A 23,156-nucleotide genomic window follows, 5' to 3' on the forward strand; every position below is an offset into this window, starting at 1 on the left:
ACATAGAATTTCAAACATGATCGTCTGTATCCAATTGTGAATTATATCAGCCACATTTCATGCCACATATTTGCAACGTTAATCATCTAATCGGAAATGTAGTATCCAAACATGCAACATATTTTTGAACGATGTTACATAATATTCAGTTTTACGCCGTTTAGTCGACTTTTAGCCCGAAAACATACGCTTATAACAGTGTATTTGATTCACATGTCCCATAATGCTCCACTACGTATTTGCATATCTACACGTCATCGTATTTTATTGGAAGGGAAGCCAAGGATTGGCATTCTCCGTGAAACCTGCGAACTCCAGTGGTTACCTGAGGAATTGCAGCTTAATCAGCCTCTGGTTAAAACAGCAAAATTTCCCTTTCAAAACGACACATTTACCTTGGCCAAAAACATACTATTCTCGACAGTTCTTTGAAATTCAATGTATTCTCATAGAACTAATTAATCTCCAGGGACCCTTTTTTTTAGCCCCACCAAAAAAGATATAGAATTTATTTCATTCCTATTTGGTCCGCATGTTTCTACATCACAGTGCACACACCTGCTTACACGGACACACCGGGCATTAACATACGGCTGTGACAACTATGGGGTTGAGCCATAGAGTTCCCGAACCTTGAAGTTGCCTGCACAGAACCGATGTATCAGAATGCGTTGAACTTGAACATGATTCCACCGGCAAGAGACCAAGGATGAATCCACTCTGGGCCATTACATTATTTTGTGCAATAACGCCATGTTCCTGTGAATAATGAAAATGAGCCAATATTGCATTTCAATAACACGCTCTTATTTTATAACTACACATTGCATACACAATCAATAATATAAAGCACACTGTGTGTTGTCATTTTCATAAAGAAGTTCATTATGATATTTTTCCCTTTCATGCATCACACAGACTTTAAAGACAAAGCAAACAGACAAAATCCAGGGCCGCTTCTCAATCTAGGTTTGCCCCACCCTAATGAACCTCACTCAGATGTACCTTTGGTCACCATTTTAGGTGTGAGTCCAATCCATTAGAAAGCCAAGTGAAGTTTGTGACAAACAACATCTCCCCCCTCAACCTTTAGCAACAGAGCAAGTCTGCACCACTGCAGACTCATGGTACTTCCACCGAGCTGGAGGTGAACTTGAAGGTTCACGTGGTCACATGGTTCCATTCAGTCCTATTCCATTCCACAAGTGGCACCACCGCCTTGGTCCCGAAAAACAGTATTACTAATGTGTGCCATTTACTACCACACCATGTTCCCTCCAGTGTCAATTATAGCCCCAAATCTCACACTGCAGTAATCCATTGAAGCAGACAATAGCATTAAAAAATTTTCCTGAGTCAAATTATTTCTAGGCTGAACCAAGAAAAAAAACTTTGAGATTTGATTTGTAACAGGGGTTCATGTATCCGTAGTCACAGCTTCCTCACATGACGAACAGAACGAGGCCCAGCTGCACCCACAAAGCCCAGTACACTGTGCAATATTAGAAAATAATAAAGATGGGCTCAAAGTAGCACAGACGACTCCAGAAATCAAATTAAATGAAAAATCTTTTCATTAAGAAATACTTTTGGACACCTCTCTGAGCACCACCTACAGTCAAAAGAATCTTATGAACAAAATCTATTAGAACTACAGTGGGCTCCAGAATGATTGCCAATAATTTCTAAATAAGCACAAACAATACGTGTAGTATGCTGTGGTTAAGGTACATGACTGGGACCCACCTGTAGTGTAGTGGTTAAGGTACATGACTATAGTGTAGTGGTTAAGGTACATGACCGGGACCTGCCTGTAGCGTAGTGATTAAGGTACATGACTGGGACCCGCAAGATTGGTGGTTCGATCCCCAGTGTAGCCACAATAAGATCCACACAGCCATTGGGCCCTTAATCCTGCATTACTCTAGGGGAGGATTGTCTCCTGCTTAGTATAATCAACTGTAAGTCGCTTTGGATAAAAGCATCAGCCAAGTGAAATGTAATGTAAGAGACCCTCATGAGCTCTGGCTCCAGGAGGGTTGTTAAACTAATCCTTTTTTTTTCTTTTTTCTTTTTTTTGTATTATTTTAATATGTTAAAGATTTTTCTGGATCAGTGATACAGTACATCAAATTATATCACCTGCATAAAGGGATGTTTTCTGCTCACTATTCTGCATCTTCATTCATTTAATGTTAACGTGGCATTGTACACCTGATGCCAAAGGTCCAATCACAATTCCAAATAGTAAAGATTGGACCCCACGTTAAACTTGCAATGAACAGAAAAAATAAAACCCCATCAAAGGCTTTCACGTCAGCGATAGAAGCAGAGCAGGCCTATGACAGGGGTTTAAATCCAAAAGTCTCCTCATATTATCAGGATATCAACCTTTTATAAAGCCTCACTGATCCGGATTGATTCTTCCTAAAAGCTGAGCAGTAACCTTAGTCACAAGCTAGAAGTCTTATAGGTCCAAGAGGTGTGTCCTCTCGTAGTTGGTGTTATGGCAAGTTGAAGACACTAACCTACTAAGCCCCAGTGTGTCTGCTTTGGCAATGTCACACATGCATGATGTGAAGTCATTGACAGAACTCAAGTTTAACTGAAAAAATGACCTGAAATACTACACAATAGGACAATATGGCCAGAGTTAAAGGTACAATAGGTAATTTCAGACTTCTAACGGTCAAGAGAGGAATTGCAAACACGCTCAAACCACAGTACTGTTTATCCCACCCCTTCTCTCTGAACCCGCTGACGTTGAAACGCCATTGGCTGTGGTAATTGGAACCAATTTTCAACCAATGATCTTAATTTATTGCACAGCTATATATGTTTTGGTACAGTGCCGGCCCGTCAACTGGATATTTCAAAACCAGAATTTAAGGACAATAAATACAGACAGAGGGTGAGTCAACATGTCAGTGAGCCTTTTTCAATGATAGGAAGGGATTTAGGGAATGGTCTTGTAACAAGGTTTTAACACAAAAATCTTACCTATTGTACCTTCAAGTTCTACATTTTTACAGATTCAAAACCAAAATCTTATCTGCTAGTGCTACAAAGCATCTGACCAAAGTATAGGCCACCAATGTCAATATAACTTCATCAGTGATCTCAAACAGCGGGTCTTGCTTTTCAAAGTATTTCAGCACTTTACCTGAATCACTTCAGTCACTGATTGGCTGATGAGTGAACTTGCCTGGGATTCAGTAAACATCGTCTCTGACTCAGAAGCCTTACATTTTCCTTCAAAAAGTTGTCATGTTTTACTCATCACTGAACTCAAACACTGTGGATAAAAAATTATTCCATTAATTATGTTATCATTACTGACGTATGCTGATTGAATACCCCCCAAGGAATAAATTGGCTGTGGATATAAAGGAAACCACAAAAACCACCCGACACACACTGTAATCCTCCAACTCCAAATCGGTGACACTAACAGCCATTTTGAGCAGAAAGCAAACGTTTATTGTAAAAATACAGTTGGGACACAGCTTCAGTAACAACGTTAAGTCCTTACAAGAGGACAGGACCACTGATGGTGGTAAACCGTGGAGTGGCGTGAGAACGCCGCAAGAACCGGCTACATGGAACCAGGCACTTCCGCAGAAGGGAAGACAGGAGCGTTTCAGGGAGCAGGTAAGAGACAGGAGTGCCGATAAAAGAAAGGACACATTTTTAAAAATAATTAACCAAAAATAAAAATAAAAACACACAGAAAGCCTGAAAACCCACAAGCCAGAGTACCGTTCCGAGGACAAAAAATAAGTTAGCATTACTTTAAACTAGACACATGTTCACACACACAACGTCAAGTGCATTGGCGCCATTAGCATCAGTTTGAAGAGGAGTTTCAGTCCTTGGTTTTTCAAGGTCGTTCTTTGTTCCTTGTTGTGTCATCTGCCTCTTCGTTTATTTCAGGGGTTTTTTGTGCGTATGTGCGTGATTCGACTTTTGATCACCCTCTCGTATTGGTCAACAGTATCATTGCCTTAGTGGTATATTCTCCAAACTTTTCCAGCGGATTTGCACATATACAAATGATATGTATATCCATACACAGCTTAAAACATGTGGGTCAACATAAAACCATTTTAACATGACATTGTTAAGAAGCACCACAGGTTAAATATTATGTTCATAAATAGTGTAATAGTGTAACAGTAAAACTCATAAACAAAAACACTTCCGCATTCAAACCTGCATTTCAAGTTTACACATCTCAGACATTACTGCACTTATATGTGTCCTTCTGCATATATACGTACAAAAACGAAACTGCATATGGTTTCCTGTTAAAAAATAAATTTAAGGGCAAATATAACCATTTTAGTAACACCAGCATACTAGCTACGACATTACCATAGCTGCATAAATGCACCCATTGTGCAATTTCACATTAGCATTTTGTTTGTCAGTTTGTGGTGCATTTCTGCTTCTCTAGAGTAGCGAGGCAGCTTCCTGTCAGGTAACTGCATGGAGTAATGAGTGAATAAGAATTGATTTGCACTGTACAGATTAGAAAAAATACATATTTACATTGAAACTGAAACGTTTTTCCCCAATACGCAGAGCAGCTGTAGATACTGAACTTACCTAACACCTATCCCTTTTAAAAGTTAACAAGGAGAATGAAACTGAGGGCAGTTATAGTCCAACTGCCACCCGGACTTACACACAGAACCTGCCCATCTCAGCTGCCTAGCCAATCAACTCAAAGTGCAATGGTGGGTGGAGTTGGAAGTCTAGAAGATCCAATCCTTTGCAGTGATTAGTGAAGCTGGCCTTGACTGACAGGTGACCTTTAAGGACAATCGATTAAAAGACCAATGGCGCCCAGTCAGACTTTGTCCTTCCGTACTGCAGCGAGAGGATAGGGAATTGGGGGCACAAGGTACAAGGAGAAAAATAAGGGGAAATACATTTTTATTGTGGAAATAACAGAAATCGTGTGAACTCTTACATGCGTAATGAAGATGATGCAGTGGGAGAAGGTAGGCATTACTCACCTGTATGTCCGTGAGCTCCTTATAAAATCGTTTGGCCAGGTCTGGACCGTTCTTCATGGTCGGAATTTCATAGGTCTTAAAAACAGATTTTTTTTTAAATGGATGAACATGACAGGAATCAACAGGCCCCATGTAAATATCAAAGCGCAAAATAAATCCCATTTTGTTGCTATCGTTTCATGTGTCAATGGCTACGACAAACAAATAAAGGCTTTTTGAAGGCCAACTCTCCTTCCGCAATTGAGTGCATTGGAATATCCCATTTTCACCAAATCTTAATTATGGCCATTTTAACTTTTTCTAAATGAATATAATAAAGAATCATTAATTGATTAATTAATGTAAAAACAAGATGGACTAGATTGAGAGCCTTGGGGTACACCATGGTTCTTCATTAATATTAATAATACTAACAATAATAATAGTAAATATAACATCATCATTCTTATTATTACGCTGAAAAGGGTGGGTAGCAGCAAGTACCTTTTCTCTGTAGAGCAGGCTGCCAACGGGACAGACCACACAAGCTGTTCCAGAACCGAACACCTCCAAAACGCGCCCAGAGTCCAAGGCCTGGAGCAGCTCCTTCATCTCCAGGGTGCGCTCGGTCACTTTAAACTCGCCCTGAGGGAAACACCGCAGACAGCACATGGCGTCACGGCGACGGTCGCCAGGGGCGATGACATCACAATGTCACCAACTAAGACTTCAAACAGCAGACGCCCTCTCCGGTAAAGTTAAACACAAGGCTCCCCTCCCCCCATTTCTCCCTCCCTCCTCCCTCTCCCCCTCTCTCACCCAATCCCGGGCCAAATCCAGCAGCGACTGCCTAGTGACTCCAGGGAGGATGATCCCATCCAGAGGTGGAGTGATGAGCTCTCTCTCTACACAGACAGACAGACAAGTTTCAAACACACATGCATGCATTCAAACGACTCCATTTTTAGGTTTCTGTTGATAGACATTGTTCACATCATACGCATACACTGCAGGGTTCTCTACAAAGCATGTAACAGTGGTGGCCCGACACTGTTCCCCACTTGTGTCACTCTGTAACGAACACAGCCCGCATCCCCGGTATATTGTTGCCGCTCTACCTACTCGCAACCAGGGGAGAAACGTGGCTTCTGGGAAACCAGGGAGGAGCAATAATTTGCATCTAATCGCAAACGTATCAGCGCGAAGGCCACATTGTAAAGGGTGGAAAAACATGACCAGTACCAAACTTTCACTGCAAACTAAAATTCAAAACTCCGATTTCACCCTGTTGACTTTTTGCACTTTGCAGAAATTATGACCAGTTAGCCACCGTTGACATTTTAAATGAAAGTTGAACATCTTGCTTTTTTTCATGCTGTCGCCTACCGAAAATGCACCGAACCGGGAAGTCAAAACGGACGTGGGCTAAGTACCCAACCACGACTTTCGCTTACCATTCCCTAAGACAACTACACACCTACAGTGATCTGGACATTTAATGAATTTCATCATATTTATTGAAGTAGTTTTTTAAAAGCTTATAAATCAAGATAAACACTTAAAGGGTGAGATTAATCTTTCACTTTTAATATTTATTTTCTTTTGGGGTTTATTTTCATAAATATATTTCTCATAGAAGTCCTTTTTATTCCGCTATCTGTTCAGAGAAAATAAAACTTAAACGTAATTTCACATCCGCCCAGTTTCACCTTCATCATTCACAGATAGATAGATAGACAGATAGACAGATAGACAGATAGACAGATAGACAGATAGACAGATTGTCTGTCTGTCTGTCTGTCTGTCTGACAGATAGACAGATAGACAGATAGACAGATAGACAGATAGACAGATAGACAGTTATTCTCACATAGTGTTGATGGGGAAACTCGCCTCAAACACTATGCAATGTGCAGCAGCCACCAGGGCGATGCGACGGCAGCCATTTTGCGGCAGAATGCTCAGCTGAGCCGAACAGGCCGTAAACTACGCACACTGTGTACATTCTGTACAACCAGCAGAGGGAGACAAAGACTCATAGAGAAACCACAGGACAGTATGGTGGGCATGTCAGAGGAACGTTTGTGAAGGGGCAGCAAAAAGTGTGGCACACAGCAGAGTGCCGCAGTCTCGCTGTACACACTGACTGCGTCTCAAACCAAAAGCTGACAGGAAGGTGACAGTAACGCAAATAACCACACATTACCACAGTATGCAGAAAGTCTAAAAAACAAGTCATAAATACTTAAGTGTCACTGAGTGTATATTTATTTAAAGTTAGATATGTTAATTAAATATTTGCCGGCATTAATTTTCTGGAGGAAGCCTGAGGTTAATGGCAAAGACTCATGGGATATCCCGCTCTGCGAAGGATACCTGCATGCGGTCTTCAAAATCATGCAAATGCAGGCACCTTAGAAGGTATCATTGTTTTGCAAACTTTTGTACGGGACGACACTCCTGCCTCAGCATACTGCCCGAGAAGGCAGCGTTTTCGCGGTTCGAGACACGGCCGCAGAGCTGAGCGGGGTCTTCCCGCCCACGGATGGGTGGTTCTCCAGCCCTCACCTCCGTCCTTGGTGGTCCAGTAGATGAAGAGGTTCATGGTGCCCACCTCGGTGATCTCCTCCCGCTCTCCGTACAGCCAGAGCACCTGCTGGCTGCCACGCTTCACCGCCTCCGTCTGCACAGCGATCGTGGGACCGTAGTTCCTGAGTGGGCAGAGGGGTGCGGGAAATGAAGGAAGATGACCAGCCAGTAAACGAGAGGGAAAGAGAATGGAGGTGGTCATCAGAGACCTCGAGAGCTAGCGTTCCTGAAATACATTTTTATTATGACATGCTTGAATTTTAATGGTTACATTTTGAATACTAATTGTGCTTGAATTATGTAATTGCTTTCATTGTGTATTATTTTCAAATACTTAGTTACTATTTTGTTCCTTTGTGTTATTGATGATAACTGTCATGATTGAATTTTGTATTATTGTTGCTTAAATTTGGTTAAATAAACATTCCTCAAATAATTCATTATTGAATTTCCTGAGAGCCTGTATCCTCAAATGAGGACATTACATTTTGGAGCTTCCCTGAACTCAATAGAGTATTTCCCTTAACATGAGGGACATTCAATTACACTTGAATAATTCTGTCATCCAGATGCTCCATCAACACCAAGGATAAAATTCCACCACATCACAAACAGAAATAAGAGAAACAATGTTACAGAGGCACAAAGATTAACAGGACATAAGTACAGGACTTGTGAACAAGTACGGACACATGAAGCAGTAAAACAGACACTAAGTGCTGTAATATACAGATGTCCTAAGGTTTGCGTAGAAATTAGTGCCAGCCTAAAAGTTTAATTGTCTAAGTTGAAGTTGCACTTCACCATTTGCACTAGAATGTAATGATTTGAAATTGAATTTGGTCTTCATTGCATTCAATTTTCACTTCTATTAAATTTTTAATTTAAAAATTAAAAGTCAAATTAATTTCTTGCAATTACATTTTGTGTAACACATCGAGATACAGAGAGCAAACAAGCAAAAGCTTCATTTCAACTGCAGACAGATCAAAGCAGCAGTAATATTTTGTCTATCCAGCATACACAAACCACAGGTAACCACAGAGACAGCTACCGCTTGCCTGTCGCTTTTCATCTTTCCGTATCCTGGCTCGGGGGTGCCTCTCGAAACAGCCAATCAGAACTCACACTTCACACTCAGAAACTTTGTCCACCCGTCAGTCTAACTGTCACTTTCACCTTTCAAGAGCTTGCATGAACGGCTGCTGGGTTACTGGACGAGTGCAACCCTAACAGGCCGTGACCCGCCCGGAACGCACATTCCTGGCTCACGCCCGAAACGCACATTCCTGGCTCACGCCCGAAACGCAGGTCTCAGCACATCGCCCGTTTCCTTTCGAGCGATTCACCGCTCAACGCCCGCGCTGCCCCGGAAACCGTCTTCCCGCCAACAACAAAAACTTGGCAACGGGGGAGGACTGTGTGCCGCAGCCAAACCCCTCAGGGGATTTCTGGGTCAGTTACATCAATTCAAACCGTCATTCTACTGCAAGTACACACCTAATTATTTTCAGTCAATGGTTTATTTATTTTTTATTAATCAAGTCTCTGTGTTATTCTTTCGAAAAATATGCATTCATATTGACCCACAAGTTTCTGGACTACAATCTTGTCCATCTGGGACCAAAACCACTTTTCAATTCAATACATGCCTCAGGCCCTGTTACAGCCAAGAAATCTCCAGAACTGCACGTTGTGCCTAAACAAATTTTCTAGGTGAGCAAAAATATTGGAACAGAAAGTATTTAAGTAAATTAAATGTAAATGACACTTCATATTTGGTAGCATATCCCTTGCTTGCAATAACTGCATCAAGCCAATGACATCACAACTGTTGCATTCTTCTTTAGCTTTTCCAGGCTCTTACTGCAGCCTCTTTGTTTGTTTTGGGGGGTTATTCCATTCAATCTCCTCTTCAGGAGGTGAAATACATGCTCAATCAGGTTATGGTCTTGTGATTGACTTGGCCAGTCTGAAACCTTCCACGTTTTCTCCCTAATGAAATCATTTGTTGTGTTGGAAGTGTGTTTTGGGTCACTGCTGAATGATGAAGTTCCTCCTAATTAGTTTGGACGCATTTCTCCGTAAGCTCATCTCTATACTTCTTTGCAAATTGTAATCTTGCCTTCTGATTTTTACTACCGATGAGCGGTTTGCATCTTGTGATTAAGCCTTTATGTTGCTTCACTCAAAGTCTTCTTCAAAAGGTTGATTGAGATAATCTCCACATCTTTTCTAACACAAATGCAGCCTTCACAGGCAAAACCCAAGGCTAAAACCAAGAGTAGACATTCAGAACTATTTATTGCTTAACCAATCAATCAATCTAACAGGACACATCTGGGCAACAAGAAACACCTGTCAGTCACATGTTCCAATACTTTTGCTCACCTAAATATTGGGTGGTCTGATCCAAAGGTGATATGTTCTTCTCAAATTTTGAGAGGACTATAAAATTGTTTCAAAAACGTAAAAACATTTTGCAAAACTTATCAGAATGTATTACAACTATATTGCCGTTTGCATTTCATTCTTTCTAAGGTCACGAATGTTAAGGAACTCTTAAGGGGTTAACTGACCTCCTGCTCCACTTTCTGGGATACAGATACGAGGTGACACAAATACGAGTTCCCTTGTTAATCCATCAACATGTGGAAGGTCAGAGAACACAGAAATGAATAGAGAAGGTTGTTGACTTTCATTGATCAGGAAATGGCTGTAAATAGCTAAATGCCTGAAAATATCCTCCCTCACTATACTGGCAATAAATAACAAGTTAGAAACAACTGGAGCTAGAGGCCTCTTTTATGCCAACAAGCTTTGTCACTAAACTACCAATATAAGTGTCTGGAGTTCGCCAAGTTCGCTTAGCATGATTGGAACTTCGATTGGAACTGGGGTCCAGAGGTGGGATTGCTGGAAACACGAGATAGCCATGAGAAAAGAAACAAACCCCCACAGCAAGGTACAGTGGGGGATGTGTGACTGGACAATGGCATCATGGATCGGATACCAGGAGAATTTAGACCAAAACCTGGCTCCAGCTGCCAAGAGGTGAAAAATGGATTGTAGTTAGACCTTCCAAACAAGGACAATGATTTAAAGCTTTCTTTGGCACCCTGCAAATCCACAAAAATGGCTACCTGACCACAGAATCAATCTTTGTCAATTGCCGCCCCATTTCCCTGACCTAAACCTGATTGACGGTTTGTGGTGTGAGCTCAAGAGGAGGGACTACAACCAAAGACTAATGACTCTGACAGACTTGGAGACATCCTGCATGTAAGCATAGTCTCAGTTCCCTTGCTATATACTCTCCCACCTCATGAAACCTTACAGGATACTCAGGACTCAGTGCTGTTATAAAGAGGGGCCATAAATGTAGGTTGAATGTTTGTTCCCTGGCACATGGGGGGGGGGGGGCCTTGCTCAACACCTAACCTTTCTCTTGTACCAGGGAGTGAAAATAAACACTGGTGGCCCTCCTGGAACCCATCATGTGGTGTGAGACATGAGAACAAGCGTTTCGGGAGTTGGCCTCAGAGGGTTAAATAGTGTCTCACCCATAAGAAAAGACGGTCCATTTTAAGTTGTAAACAATGTTACTTGTCACCATTCATTAAAAAGTATTTTTCTGTGAAAAAGGCTTAAACGTTAGTGTCTATAGTGGGGTTTCCATCCAACTGCTTGTATGCAAAATTTGAATTTTGCATCAGAAATCCGGAGTGGAAATGTATGAAATAAAAAAATTAAAAAACACTAATATAATAATGCTTGGTCAAGGTATTGAAGCATTGATAGAGAGAAGATGTGCAAAAAGGGCTATGAAAACGATGGAAACAAGTGATGTAACAGGGACCTAAAAGCCCAAAAATGGACAACTGGCCCAGAGGCCTCCCCCTGATCACTCGATGGCCCCAGCTGGCAGTCTCCTGATCTCATTGTGCCCTCTTCTGTCTTCTGACAGCGTAATCTCATTGTGCCCTCTTCTGTCTTCTGACAGCGTAATCTCATTGTGCCCTCTTCTGTCTTCTGACAGCGTGATCTCATTGTGCCCTCTTCTGTCTTCTGACAGCGTAATCTCATTGTGCCCTCTTCTGTCTTCTGACAGCGTAATCTCACTGTGCCCTCTTCTGTCTTCTGACAGCGTAATCTCATTGTGCCCTCTTCTGTCTTCTGACAGCGTAATCTCATTGTGCCCTCTTCTGTCTTCTGACAGCGTAATCTCATTGTGCCCTCTTCTGTCTTCTGACAGCGTAATCTCATTGTGCCCTCTTCTGTCTTCTGACAGCGTAATCTCATTGTGCCCTCTTCTGTCTTCTGACAGCGTGATCTCATTGTGCCCTCTTCTGTCTTCTGACAGCGTGATCTCACTGTGCCCTCTTCTGTCTTCTGACAGCGTAATCTCATTGTGCCCTCTTCTGTCTTCTGACAGCGTGATCTCATTGTGCCCTCTTCTGTCTTCTGACAGCGTAATCTCATTGTGCCCTCTTCTGTCTTCTGACAGCGTAATCTCATTGTGCCCTCTTCAGTCTTCTGACAGCGTAATCTCATTGTGCCCTCTTCTGTCTTCTGACAGCGTAATCTCATTGTACCCTCTTCTGTCTTCTGACAGCGTAATCTCATTGTACCCTCTTCTGTCTTCTGACAGCGAAATCTCATTGTGCCCTCTGCAGAGCATTCACTAAACAGCTAGCTGATGGAAACGCACACCGATTCACATTTTATTTTCCCGACTTTTTGGAAATTCGCTCATTTGCTAAACGTTTGGATGGAATTTTGGAAGGTTATGTTGGGGTACTCAGGTGGCAGCTTGTCCCCGTTAATTCCCCTTCTGACTGAAGCATGCCAAGTAGCATCGCTGTACACACACGAGCTGTAGCTCATTGTAGTTCATTCTGACTATTGTCCCGACACATAGCCGGACTGCCTTACCTCGCCCTCGTACAGGGCAACACGTTTATGCGAATACACGAAAAGACAAGCACCCTGCTTACCTGTTACCCAGTTTACTAGTCTGTTTGAGGTTTCAGTTCTAGCCTCCAGACAGACGAGTTGGCGCGTCATGCGAGAACCTGTCCGGGCGGAAAACGCCCTGGAGCCCTGGCTACGCGGGAAGAGACTGGGGCAAGCACACAGGCCCCTCAGATAAGAACCGCGCCAAAGGGCCTTCTGTTCAGAGATATGGCCTGATAAGAGACATGGCCTGATGATCAGAGATATGGCCTGATGATCAGACCAAACGCAAATTCAGAACTCTGCTTCTAACCCCCGGAAACTTTTCTCCATTTTCTCCTCTCTCCTCAACGCACCGCCTCCTCCTCCTCAGTCCTCCTTCGCTGCTGATGACTTTGCTGATTTCTTCGATGAGAAGGTCGCAGTCATCCGCAGATCCTTTACAACCGCCGCCCCCCTCACTGTGCCCTTCCCCCCCTCTAGGCCCATCCCTTCCTTTTCCACTTTCTCCCCCCTTACAGACTCTGATGTTTCTCAACTCCTGCTCTGCCACCGCCCTACAACCTGTGCCCTTGACCCTATCCCCTCTTCTCTTCTCCAAACTATCACACCTGACATTCTCCCATTTGTCACCTCCCTTGTCAACTCCTCCCTGTCTTCCGGCTGTTTTCCGGCATCCTCCAAGAGGGCCCACATCACTCCGCTGCTAAAAAAGCCTACCCTGGATCCCTCCATCATCCAGAACTACCGCCCGGTATCTCTTCTTCCTTTCCTTTCTAAAACTATAGAACGAGCCGCTTCTACTCAACTTTCTTCCTTCTTTTCTAACAACAACCTGCTAGACCCCCATCAGTCTGGCTTCAGATCGGGCCACTCGACAGAGACTGCGCTCCTCTCCGTCAGTGAGTCACTTCATGCCGCACGAGCAGCCTCCCTCTCCTCTGTCCTCATTCTTCTAGATCTCTCTGCTGCCTTCGACACTGTGGATCACTCCATCCTCCTGTCTGCCCTGTCAGCAACGGGCATCTGTGGCACAGCCCTGGACTGGATTGAGTCCTACCTCTCTGGTCGCTCCTTCCAGGTTGCCTGGGCTGGTTCGGTATCGACACCTCGGCCCCTCGCCACAGGAGTTCCCCAGGGCTCAGTCCTTGGCCCGCTTCTTTTTTCTCTCTACACTCGCTCCCTTGGCCCTGTGATCACTGCACATGGGCTATCCTACCACTGCTATGCGGACGATACCCAACTCTTCGTCTCGTTCCCGCCGTCTGATACGCAGGTTTCAGCCCGTATCTCTGCTTGCCTGAGGGACATCCAGAGCTGGATGGACAACCACCATCTAAAGCTCAACCCAGGTAAAACTGAAATGATATTCATCCCTGCTAATACCTCTCCCCATCTGGATCTCTCCATTTCCCTCGGGGATACCACACTCACGCCGTCACCCAGTGCAAGGAACCTCGGCGTGGTGATGGACAGCAGACTGTCCCTTTCCGAGAACATTGCGGCGGTGACCCGGTCTTGCAGGTTCTTCCTATACAACATACGGAGAATCCGCCCCTTTCTCACCCCCTACTCGACCCAGCTCCTGGTCCAAGCGATGGTTCTGTCCCGCCTGGACTACTGCAATTCCCTCTTGGCTGGCCTCCCAGCGTCTGCCATCAGACCCCTCCAACTCATCCAGAATGCAGCAGCTCGTCTGGTCTTCAACCTTCCCAAATACTCACACGTCACCCCCCTGCTTACTTCCCTCCACTGGCTGCCTGTCATGGCTCGCATCAAATTCAAAACATTGGTGCTAGCCTTCCAAGCAGTTAAAGGGTCTTCCCCAGCTTATCTGCAAAAAATCATCAGACCCTACACCCCTGCCAGACCTCTTCGTTCAGCCTCCACAGGCCGCTTGGCACCTCCCCCTCTCAGAACCTCCACCTCACGCTCACGACTACTGTCTGTTCTGGCTCCACGGTGGTGGAACGAACTCCCCGTTGAGGTCAGAACTATAGAATCCCTCCCCACCTTCAAGCGCAAGCTGAAGACACACCTCTTCAAACAGCACCTCTCCCCATCCCTCCCTACCTCCCTGTGAACCTTAATTGTTGTCTCTGTGACTTGTGTATCAGTATTTTAGTTGGCTAGGTAAGCAGTGTTTGGATAGTTAACTTTGGTGACTTTTGCTCTGTTTGTTTGTTTGTTCAAAAAAAAAAAAAAAAAAAAAAAAAAAAAAAAAAAATGGCCCTTGTCCTTATCTTTGTTGTACAGGTAGCAGTTGAAATTGTACTTACCTCTAGGGTCTTTCAGCGAACTTATCCCTGGTTATGGGTATGCACTTTGTTGTACGTCGCTCTGGATAAGAGCGTCTGCCAAATGCCAATAATGTAATGTAATCAGAGATATGGCCTGATGATCAGAGATATGGCCTGATGATAAGAGATATGGCCTGATGATAAGAGATATGGCCTGATGATAAGAGACATGGCCTGATGATAAGAGATATGGCCTGATGATCAGAGATATGGCCTGATGATCAGAGATATGGCCTGATGATAAGAGACATGGCCTGATGATAAGAGATATGGCCTGATGATCAGATAAGAGATGCTTGTTGGCGCACAGTGTCATATTCACAGTTCCTGACCTTCACCGACTTTATTAAAGGCCAACAAGGGAGCAAAATTTAGAGGAGGCCGCAGCTAAGATGCAACTAAAAAGAGACTCCAAACCTGTCTTATAAGCTACAATTGTGATTTCATAAATACAGAGAAGACCGGACATTTGTCACACGGTACAGTATTATGCAAATCAAAAGACATCAATTCCCACAATATCGTAGGTAGTCAAATTCCAGTTGCATGATAAATTGGCTTCTGCTGATATAGATGACATATTTGGATTAGTTGCACAAACTTGGGCAACTGAACAATACTACTGAAAACAGGGAAAAGCTAGAGGCAGTGTTGAGATCAGGGCTAATCTCTTTGTTCTGAGGTAGAAATTTAATTGAAGTACAACATGAAGGTAATGACCTGCACTTTCAAATGATGTTTACACAACTAATACTTAAAAGACTGACTTGCATACAAAAAGAAAAATGTTTTAATCACAGATTGCATTAGCTTTGCAAATTTGATATGTCTGTGCCGTACGATTAGCCTGACCTTTCTGGAAATGAAATTTCAGATGCGTTTATACACAACCTGGGGATGCGCTTCACGCTTAAACCAGATACGAGCAACTCCTAATAAATCGTGATCTTGTATAGGTAGGGTTCCAACCTAGGATGGCAATTCAAGACATCTCACTAAAGCTTAAAAGCACTTACACAAATTAGGACACACATCTCACAGACTGTTTCATTTCCTATTGCTCTGGAGATGACAATTTTACTGCCAAAGGATTGAAGGATACCTGAAAATACTTCACCGTTCTCCGTGATGAAAATGTGTCTAAGGTACATGACTGGGAGCTGCTGGTTCGAGCCCCGCTACAGCCTTGAGAAGATGGCACAGCTGTTGGGCCCTTGAGCAAGACCCTTAACCAAACAGTGCCCCAGGGGGTGGGGGTTGTCACCTGCTTAGTCTAATCAAATGTGAGCCGCTTTCGGATAAAAGTGTCAGTGAAACAACTGGAATGTGATGTAGAGACGTGCTCACCCCCCCATCTTGTACTCCCCGACGCCGCCCCTCCAGGCCCTGACGAAGCTTGGGTCTGCCATGAGTGACACAGGGTTGAAGGCCCCGGTGGCGAAGTAGGGTCCCACGGGGCCGATGATCACAAAGAGCAGAGCGTGGCAGGCCCGTGTCACCCCCAGGGAAGGCTGCGTGAGAAGAGGGAGACGTGTTAAACGGCGCGTTGGCGCACCAGTCCCGCCGTGGTTGACACAGCAGATTCCGCACTTCTGCCAGGAAGATTACACGGTCAGGCCAGGCATTAGACACCCTCGGGGTACACAAGTGAACTCCCATAATACACTCAGTCAATACCAGACCGTGGGGCCCATCCATACACTAAAACAGTGCTTTAACAGATACCATGGGGTCCATCAATGTGGTCAGTAGTCCCTTAACAGATACCAGACCATGGGGCCCGTCCATGTGGTGCATCATGCCTTCTTGCCAGGCAGTTATCACATTGCCTCCCCCCAGTGATCTACATCGATCGCCATAATTAAGCAGACAACGACGGACGGCAGAGTACCAACTTTCCTTTTGAACTGTATTTGGGCATCAAGCCATTACGCTGTAAACATGTTGCTTACATCCCAGAAAAATGCAGCTACATGGTCTAAATCAACCTCACAGTTCAGCAAAAATGTGATGGTCGGCATACATGACTGAGCCATATAACTTACAGCATCAAGGTACACAGTGTCGGCAAACATAACTTTTAAACCAGATTTACCTGATTACTGTGCCACTGTGCATAATTGCGCCATCTGTCGATTTCTTTATGCAAATCAACCTGCGGCATGTGCTTTTACCGAAGTTGTTTGCGGTTATTTTCAAACGTAATGTTTGCGTTAAAAACATATCTGACCTCAATTTGTTTATTTTCCCCACTGACAAAGGATTTCCCCATGAGCATTTCAGACAGAGACTGATGTTCTTGTCTGGAAAAGCTGGTCTATTGCTGTTTTTTGTGCCTGTTTTGTGCCTGTGTGGAGCCATTGTAAAATGCGCAAGCTTCTCACACAGCATTGGTGTGCAGTGGACCAGGAGGGTCCAGTTGCACCCAGTGAATCAGACTGTTTTGGGTCAATGCCGCATTCCTTCCTGTGACCCGGTGAAGCCTATTATGCCAACTAACTGCTCTTGCTCAAATCGCAGGATTAGTCACATGATTGCAACAGTGCAGTGTCTACAAAGACCACACAGAGATTTTTCTGGGAATGCAATGTCCCCATTTAACTGGTGTCCCCACTTCCCCTTGTCTGTGATTGCATAACGGACTGTATCAGGAGCAGCCTGATACAGTAGGGGGCTCAGTAGGGGGCTCAGTAGGGGGCTCAGTAGGGGGCTCAGTAGGGGGCTCAGTAGGGGGATCAGTAGGGGATCAGTAGGGGATCAGTAGGGGGATCAGTAGGGGGATCAGTAGGGGATCAGTAGGGGGCTCAGTAGGGGGCTCAGTAGGGGGCTCAGTAGGGGGCTCAGTAGGGGGCTCAGTAGGGGCTCAGTAGGGGGCTCAGTAGGGGGTTCAGTAGGTGGCTCAGTAGGGGCTCAGTAGGGGGCTCAGTAGGGGCTCAGTAGGGGGCTCAGTAGGGGCTCAGTAGGGGGCTCAGTAGGGGGCTCAGTAGGGGGCTCAGTAGGGGGCTCAGTAGGGGGCTCAGTAGGGGCTCAGTAGGGGTTCAGTAGGGATTCAGTAGGGGTTCAGTAGGGGTTCAGTAGGGGGTTGAGCGGTGGGTCTGGTCTGTGTGTTCTCACCTCGGTGCCAATGAAGGTAGGTCTGATGTAGAGGCTGGCATCGGTGGAATGGGGAACCCAGTCCTGATCCAGCTCCACCAGCTTCCTGATGCAGTCCAGTAACTCCACCTTATCAAAGGGCTGCCAGAGAGACTCAATATCACGCACACAGCACACACGTGTACATATGAACACACAGTATACACGTGTACATATGAACACAGTATACACGTGTACATATGAACACACAAGCACATAGACATACACCCATACAGTTGTGGTCAAAAGTTTACATACATTTGCCACGGACATGTATGCCATGGCAGTATTGCACTTTCAGTGATTTCTATTCAGCGTTTGGAATGGCCTTCCCTAAGTCCTGACCTCAACCCGATACAAAATATGTGAACTGTGCTTAAAAGTCAGGTCCGTGTGAGGAAATTGACAAATTTGGTTGAACCAATTCTGCCAAGAAGAGTGGTCAAATATCAGAATTCTGCCAGAAGCTTTTTGAAGGCTACCAAAAGCATCTGATAGAGGTGAAATGTGCTAAGGGACAGTTAACCAAATATTCGGTCTGCTGTATGTATAATATATGTATCTGTGACCCCTGTGTCGGTTTTAGAAAACTCACTATAAATTCTAATTTGCGTGCCAAGTTCGTAATTCTTTTTGGAATAAATTTGTATGTTGTACAATCCTTCTGCCCCAGAAAAAGAAAAGTTGTAGAAATCAATGAAAGCCCAAAAACTCCCAAGACATACATGTCCATTATATTAGTGTATGTAAACGTGACCACAACTGTATATACACATGTGCACACACACACACACACACACACACACACACACACACAGCACCACAGGGAAGAGAAACACCAATGCAGCATGCTGTAATCTCGACAGGAGAGTACTGTGTACTGCTGGAAAATGTCCTATCAGAACACATGAAATGGCCCAGCACGTAATATCACAAGACCTGTGTGTGTGGCAGGGCAGCGGGAAACGAGGCCATTCAATGACGGACTGTCACGAGGCACTGTAGCCTGATCCGCTAAGAGCAGCTAAAGCGCATTTAACATTAGGGTGTTACTACAGCACACACCAATGAGAGAAACAGGGGTGTTAGGGGTACAGCACACACTAATGAGAGAAACAGGGGTGTTAGGGGTACAGCACACACTAATGAGAGAAACAGGGGGGTTACTACAGCACACACTAATGAGAGAAACAGGGGTGTTAGGGGTACAGCACACACTAATGAGAGGAACAGGGGTGTTAGGGGTACAGCACACACCAATGAGAGGAACAGGGGGGTTTGGGGTACAGCACACACTAATGAGAGGAACAGGGGTGTTAGGGGTACAGCACACACTAATGAGAGAAACAGGGGTGTTAGGGGTACAGCACACACTAATGAGAGAAACAGGGGGGTTAGGGGTACAGCACACACTAATGAGAGAAACAGGGGGGTTAGGGGTACAGCACACACCAATGAGAGGAACAGGGGGGTTTGGGGTACAGCACACACTAATGAGAGGAACAGGGGTGTTAGGGGTACAGCACACACTAATGAGAGAAACAGGGGGGTTAGGAGCAGCTGCATTCGACCGTAAAGGATCCCTTCAGCGGTGTAACGGGAGACGTGCAGAGGAGGGGTCTCACTCACAGGCAGGCAGCTCCTCTCCGAGCTCCGGGACATTCTCTGCATGTTCAGCATGGGCCTGAAGAATCGAATGCGGCCATCCACTCCCCGGAAAGCCTTCATCCCTTCAAAGAGCTGAGATTTTAACAAAAATCAGGGCACGTCCTGCAATCCTTATCCTCAGCGAGCTGCATTGACCAATTAAAGCAGAGGATTACACAGCTGACTCGGCTGACTCGCGGATCACCTGATATGGCCGTTACAACCCTCAAATAAACAAATAAACGGTTTAGCCTCGTATTGATTTATTACAAATGCAATGCGCTGCAGTACAGAGCCAAAATGATAGATTGTGTCCCAATACTTTTTCATTTAACGGTGGACAGGCACACGAGACCGGATTGCGATTTTCAAGGCAAACAGAAGTCTGGCCTCGGTATTGAGCTGAGAAAGGGAGAACCATGCAGGAGCAGAGCCTGCGACAGAGAGAGGGGTCTTCAGAGTGCAGGGCAATTGAGGCCGTCCCGTCCCCTCCCGTGCCCCCCTCCCCCCTACCTCTATGGAGTAGTGCAGAGCCGAAGCCGCAGGGTGCAGGGACAGATTTTGGAAAGGCTTGATTTGGGGCGTCTCCCAGCCCCCTTGCTCGGTCCAGTTAATGGTCAGCATGTGGTCGGAGAACTGCTTTCCAAACACGAGGGTAGAGGACTCAGGCTTAGGCCTGGTCACACCACTACGCTCGACCATCAACTCTGAGGCCTGAGAGAGAGAGAGAGAGAGAGAGAGAGAGAGAGATTTCCTTCATGGTCAGTTCAAAACAAAATTCCTTTAGCTTACTTCTTGGTCATTCTGTGAAAAATCAACCAGAGGTGTGGGATGTGGCCACAAACATGGACTTATCAAAAACAACCACTGAGTTTTTCCATGGGTAGTTCATAGGTGACTTTCATGGGTGCACCTAGAGAGAGAGAGAGAGAGAGAGAGAGAGAGAGAGAGAGAGAGAGAGAGAGAGAGAGAGAGAGAGAGAGAGAGAGAGAGAGAGAGAGAGAGAGAGAGAGAGAGAGAGAGAGAGAGAGAGAGAGAGAGAGAGAGAGAGAGAGAGAGAGACCCACCCACCCATACATTCTAACAGCACTGACACTCAGCTGGTCTGCGTGCAGGCAGTAAATCTTTTAAGGGCAGCCTGCCTTTTAGGTGTGGTGAAACAGGAAGCGGGTCATGTAACAATTAGCTTTGTTTCATTACCTTGAAAGAGGAGCTGGCGAAACGCAAGGACCCGAAGGTTAGGGGTCGACTGAGCCGTCTACGGAGCGCCTGCGGAGGAATACATTTCAGGTTTTAGCCGGATTACCAGAGAGCGTAGTCTACGCGTACATGAAACACAGCAAATCAAAGTGATGTTAAAAATAGGCCCCGCATTTCCATGCAATTGCTCTATGCGATCATCCCCGTCCAAGGTTACAGGATAAATATGTGTACAGTCAGTTACTTGCCCTGTCTTCGTCGCTATAGCATATGGGTTATCACCACCCCTGTATTCCAGTTCTGTTGTAGCTACTAGAGTTTGCTGGGCAGTTTCACGTTGTGTGTAGTTATGTACGTGAGGTACGAGTCCACCTCTGTGGTTGAGTCATATCAGCAATTTTCACATCATAAACATGAAATTAATTCCCAGATCTAGAGACGCAACAATCTATGACTCATACCACTGTCTCATCCCACGCTATGGAGAGAAGTAAATACACATCAACTATAACTATCAACTAACTAACGTAAGATTATACAACTGGAAAGCTAGTTTTTGTAACACGGTCAATAGCACTAGCTATATGAATAACTGCCAGCTGCCATCGCATCTCTTCTTCCAATAGAGCATACGTAAATGATGCTAAAAAGTTCACTTCCGCTTTGCTGGCTGTTCGATACCAACGCCTTTAACATCGTAGCTACATCCTCAGCGCTAGTTGGCAAACCTTACAGCAAGCAATCCTACAATCCGTATGAATGAAGGATTGTAAATACATAAAATGAGATAACTACAAGATAAAGGTCGTTAAATTCTAACTTTCTACTACAGGCAAACACATTTATGTTACGCTTTAGTAAATTATTGATACAGGCAGCGGAGAGTGACTGGGAAAACCGATCTTTGGACTTACCGTCCTCAGTGCTGCCATTGCCGCTTCGTATTGAATGAATATGCGTCCGAGTGGGAGCGAATGCTCAAAGCAGCGACGCGCTGCGTTCCGGATTGGACGTAGCCGATGACGTCACCTTTTGACTTAAATCTAAAGACATTTTGACCTTTACTCGGTGAAACATCTCTCAAAACCTTAATTTATAATAAACATAAGAACGGTATCATGTGCATAATGCTCACATTTAGGTTATTAATTTTTCTGCATCTATGTGCGCTTACTTTATACGCTTTTCTCATAAATGCTCTAAACAGTATGATCCCTCGAGGGGATATCGCCGGCGTGAGAACATATCTGGATACTGAATTCGATGCGGTTGTAGGCTGCGTATGATTTTCAATGTTCTTTATTTAAAATTCGTGGAAAATATCCACGTCCACATGAGAAGGGCACTTTACGGGTTAATGCCGCTTTGATGGGAGGCGTGTGTGCATTTGCAGTTGCGATTGGATCAAACTGAGGGGGACGGGTTGGGGCTGCCAGATTTAGAATATGTCTAAACCACAACATGCGCAACATGCGCGTTGATGGCTGACCGGGATGAAGGGGTATCTATCGGATCATCGGGACGGATTACGGACGAGGCACGGTTATGGCACGAATTCAGTACAAACTAACCAATTGTATTGTCTGGTCGCGACCACAAACCGGATTAGTGCAAATGACGTGAAAGCCTGATATTCCGGTCGAACCCCCTGAATCTGGCAACAGTGGGTTCAAATGAGGTGAAGCGACAGTTGATTGGTCTATGTGTGGGGGGAGTTGTTGCTGCTTTCACGGTCAGCGGATTAGAGGACAGCCTTCGTAGATCAACTGACATTACGCCATTTGGGTGGGAAGGTAATAGACGTGTCATATTTGGCACCAAAACAATCCAAGCAGGATTAAGTTTGGAATGCCTGTTTATTTAATTCGTTCGACTGAATACCGCAACCTACAAAAACTTTAAAATCGGTAGCTGCATTGTAAACATGAACTGCTCAAAAGAAAAGCATGTCTATAGATTAGTGAATCTGGAGCAGTACCGGCTGTTCCATAGGGATATCTTGCAATATTTTGCGTCACACATCTTAAGTAACGTAATGACTAGATTTACAATTATCATAACACGATCTTGCAAATGTCTTAAGATTCTTAAAACACGCCTTCAATATGTATTCGTAATGGCTGAAGAAAAAATCCACAGCTCCCTGGTGTAAAATCCTGCTATGACCTACTACCAGCCGTTTTAAAAGTATGGAGCTGGTCTAACTGGCCAGCTGGTCTAACAGCTACCTGAAAACCAAGCTTGAGCAGTTTTTGTGTTTGTTTTTTTCAGCAAGGCTGCTACATGATTTAGTATTTTCCTAAGGACTAAACCTGAACTACTGTAACTTGAT

At 44.7% G+C, this 23,156-nt stretch overlaps 1 protein-coding gene across 1 annotated transcript; it reads right to left on the minus strand.

Annotated features, from left to right (window-relative positions):
* Positions 1 to 3,457: 3,457 nt before the first annotated feature.
* LOC133114842 (branched-chain-amino-acid aminotransferase, cytosolic-like) lies at positions 3,458 to 21,821 on the minus strand. Its single transcript, XM_061224516.1, has 11 exons — positions 21,739 to 21,821; positions 20,825 to 20,893; positions 20,138 to 20,338; positions 19,607 to 19,717; positions 17,960 to 18,079; positions 16,193 to 16,356; positions 7,569 to 7,711; positions 5,820 to 5,905; positions 5,505 to 5,645; positions 5,022 to 5,096; positions 3,458 to 4,872 (listed from the first exon to the last, which is right to left on the minus strand). Exons 1-11 carry the CDS (start codon positions 21,754 to 21,756, stop codon positions 4,831 to 4,833), a joined length of 1,170 nt encoding a protein of 389 aa, XP_061080500.1. The 5' UTR covers positions 21,757 to 21,821; the 3' UTR covers positions 3,458 to 4,830.
* Between the last annotated feature and the right edge of the window lie 1,335 nt (positions 21,822 to 23,156).

Source organism: Conger conger, chromosome 16 (genome assembly GCF_963514075.1).
Source record: "Conger conger chromosome 16, fConCon1.1, whole genome shotgun sequence".
In the NCBI taxonomy this organism is placed as follows: domain Eukaryota; kingdom Metazoa; phylum Chordata; class Actinopteri; order Anguilliformes; family Congridae; genus Conger; species Conger conger.

Coding starts and splice junctions, on each gene's coding strand:
- LOC133114842 (XM_061224516.1), bottom strand. Junction 5,906..7,568: donor CTGGACCACCAAGGACGGAG/GTGAGGGCTGGA, acceptor CTGTCTGTGTAG/AGAGAGAGCTCATCACTCCA. Junction 5,646..5,819: donor TGGATTTGGCCCGGGATTGG/GTGAGAGAGGGG, acceptor TGTTTCCCTCAG/GGCGAGTTTAAAGTGACCGA.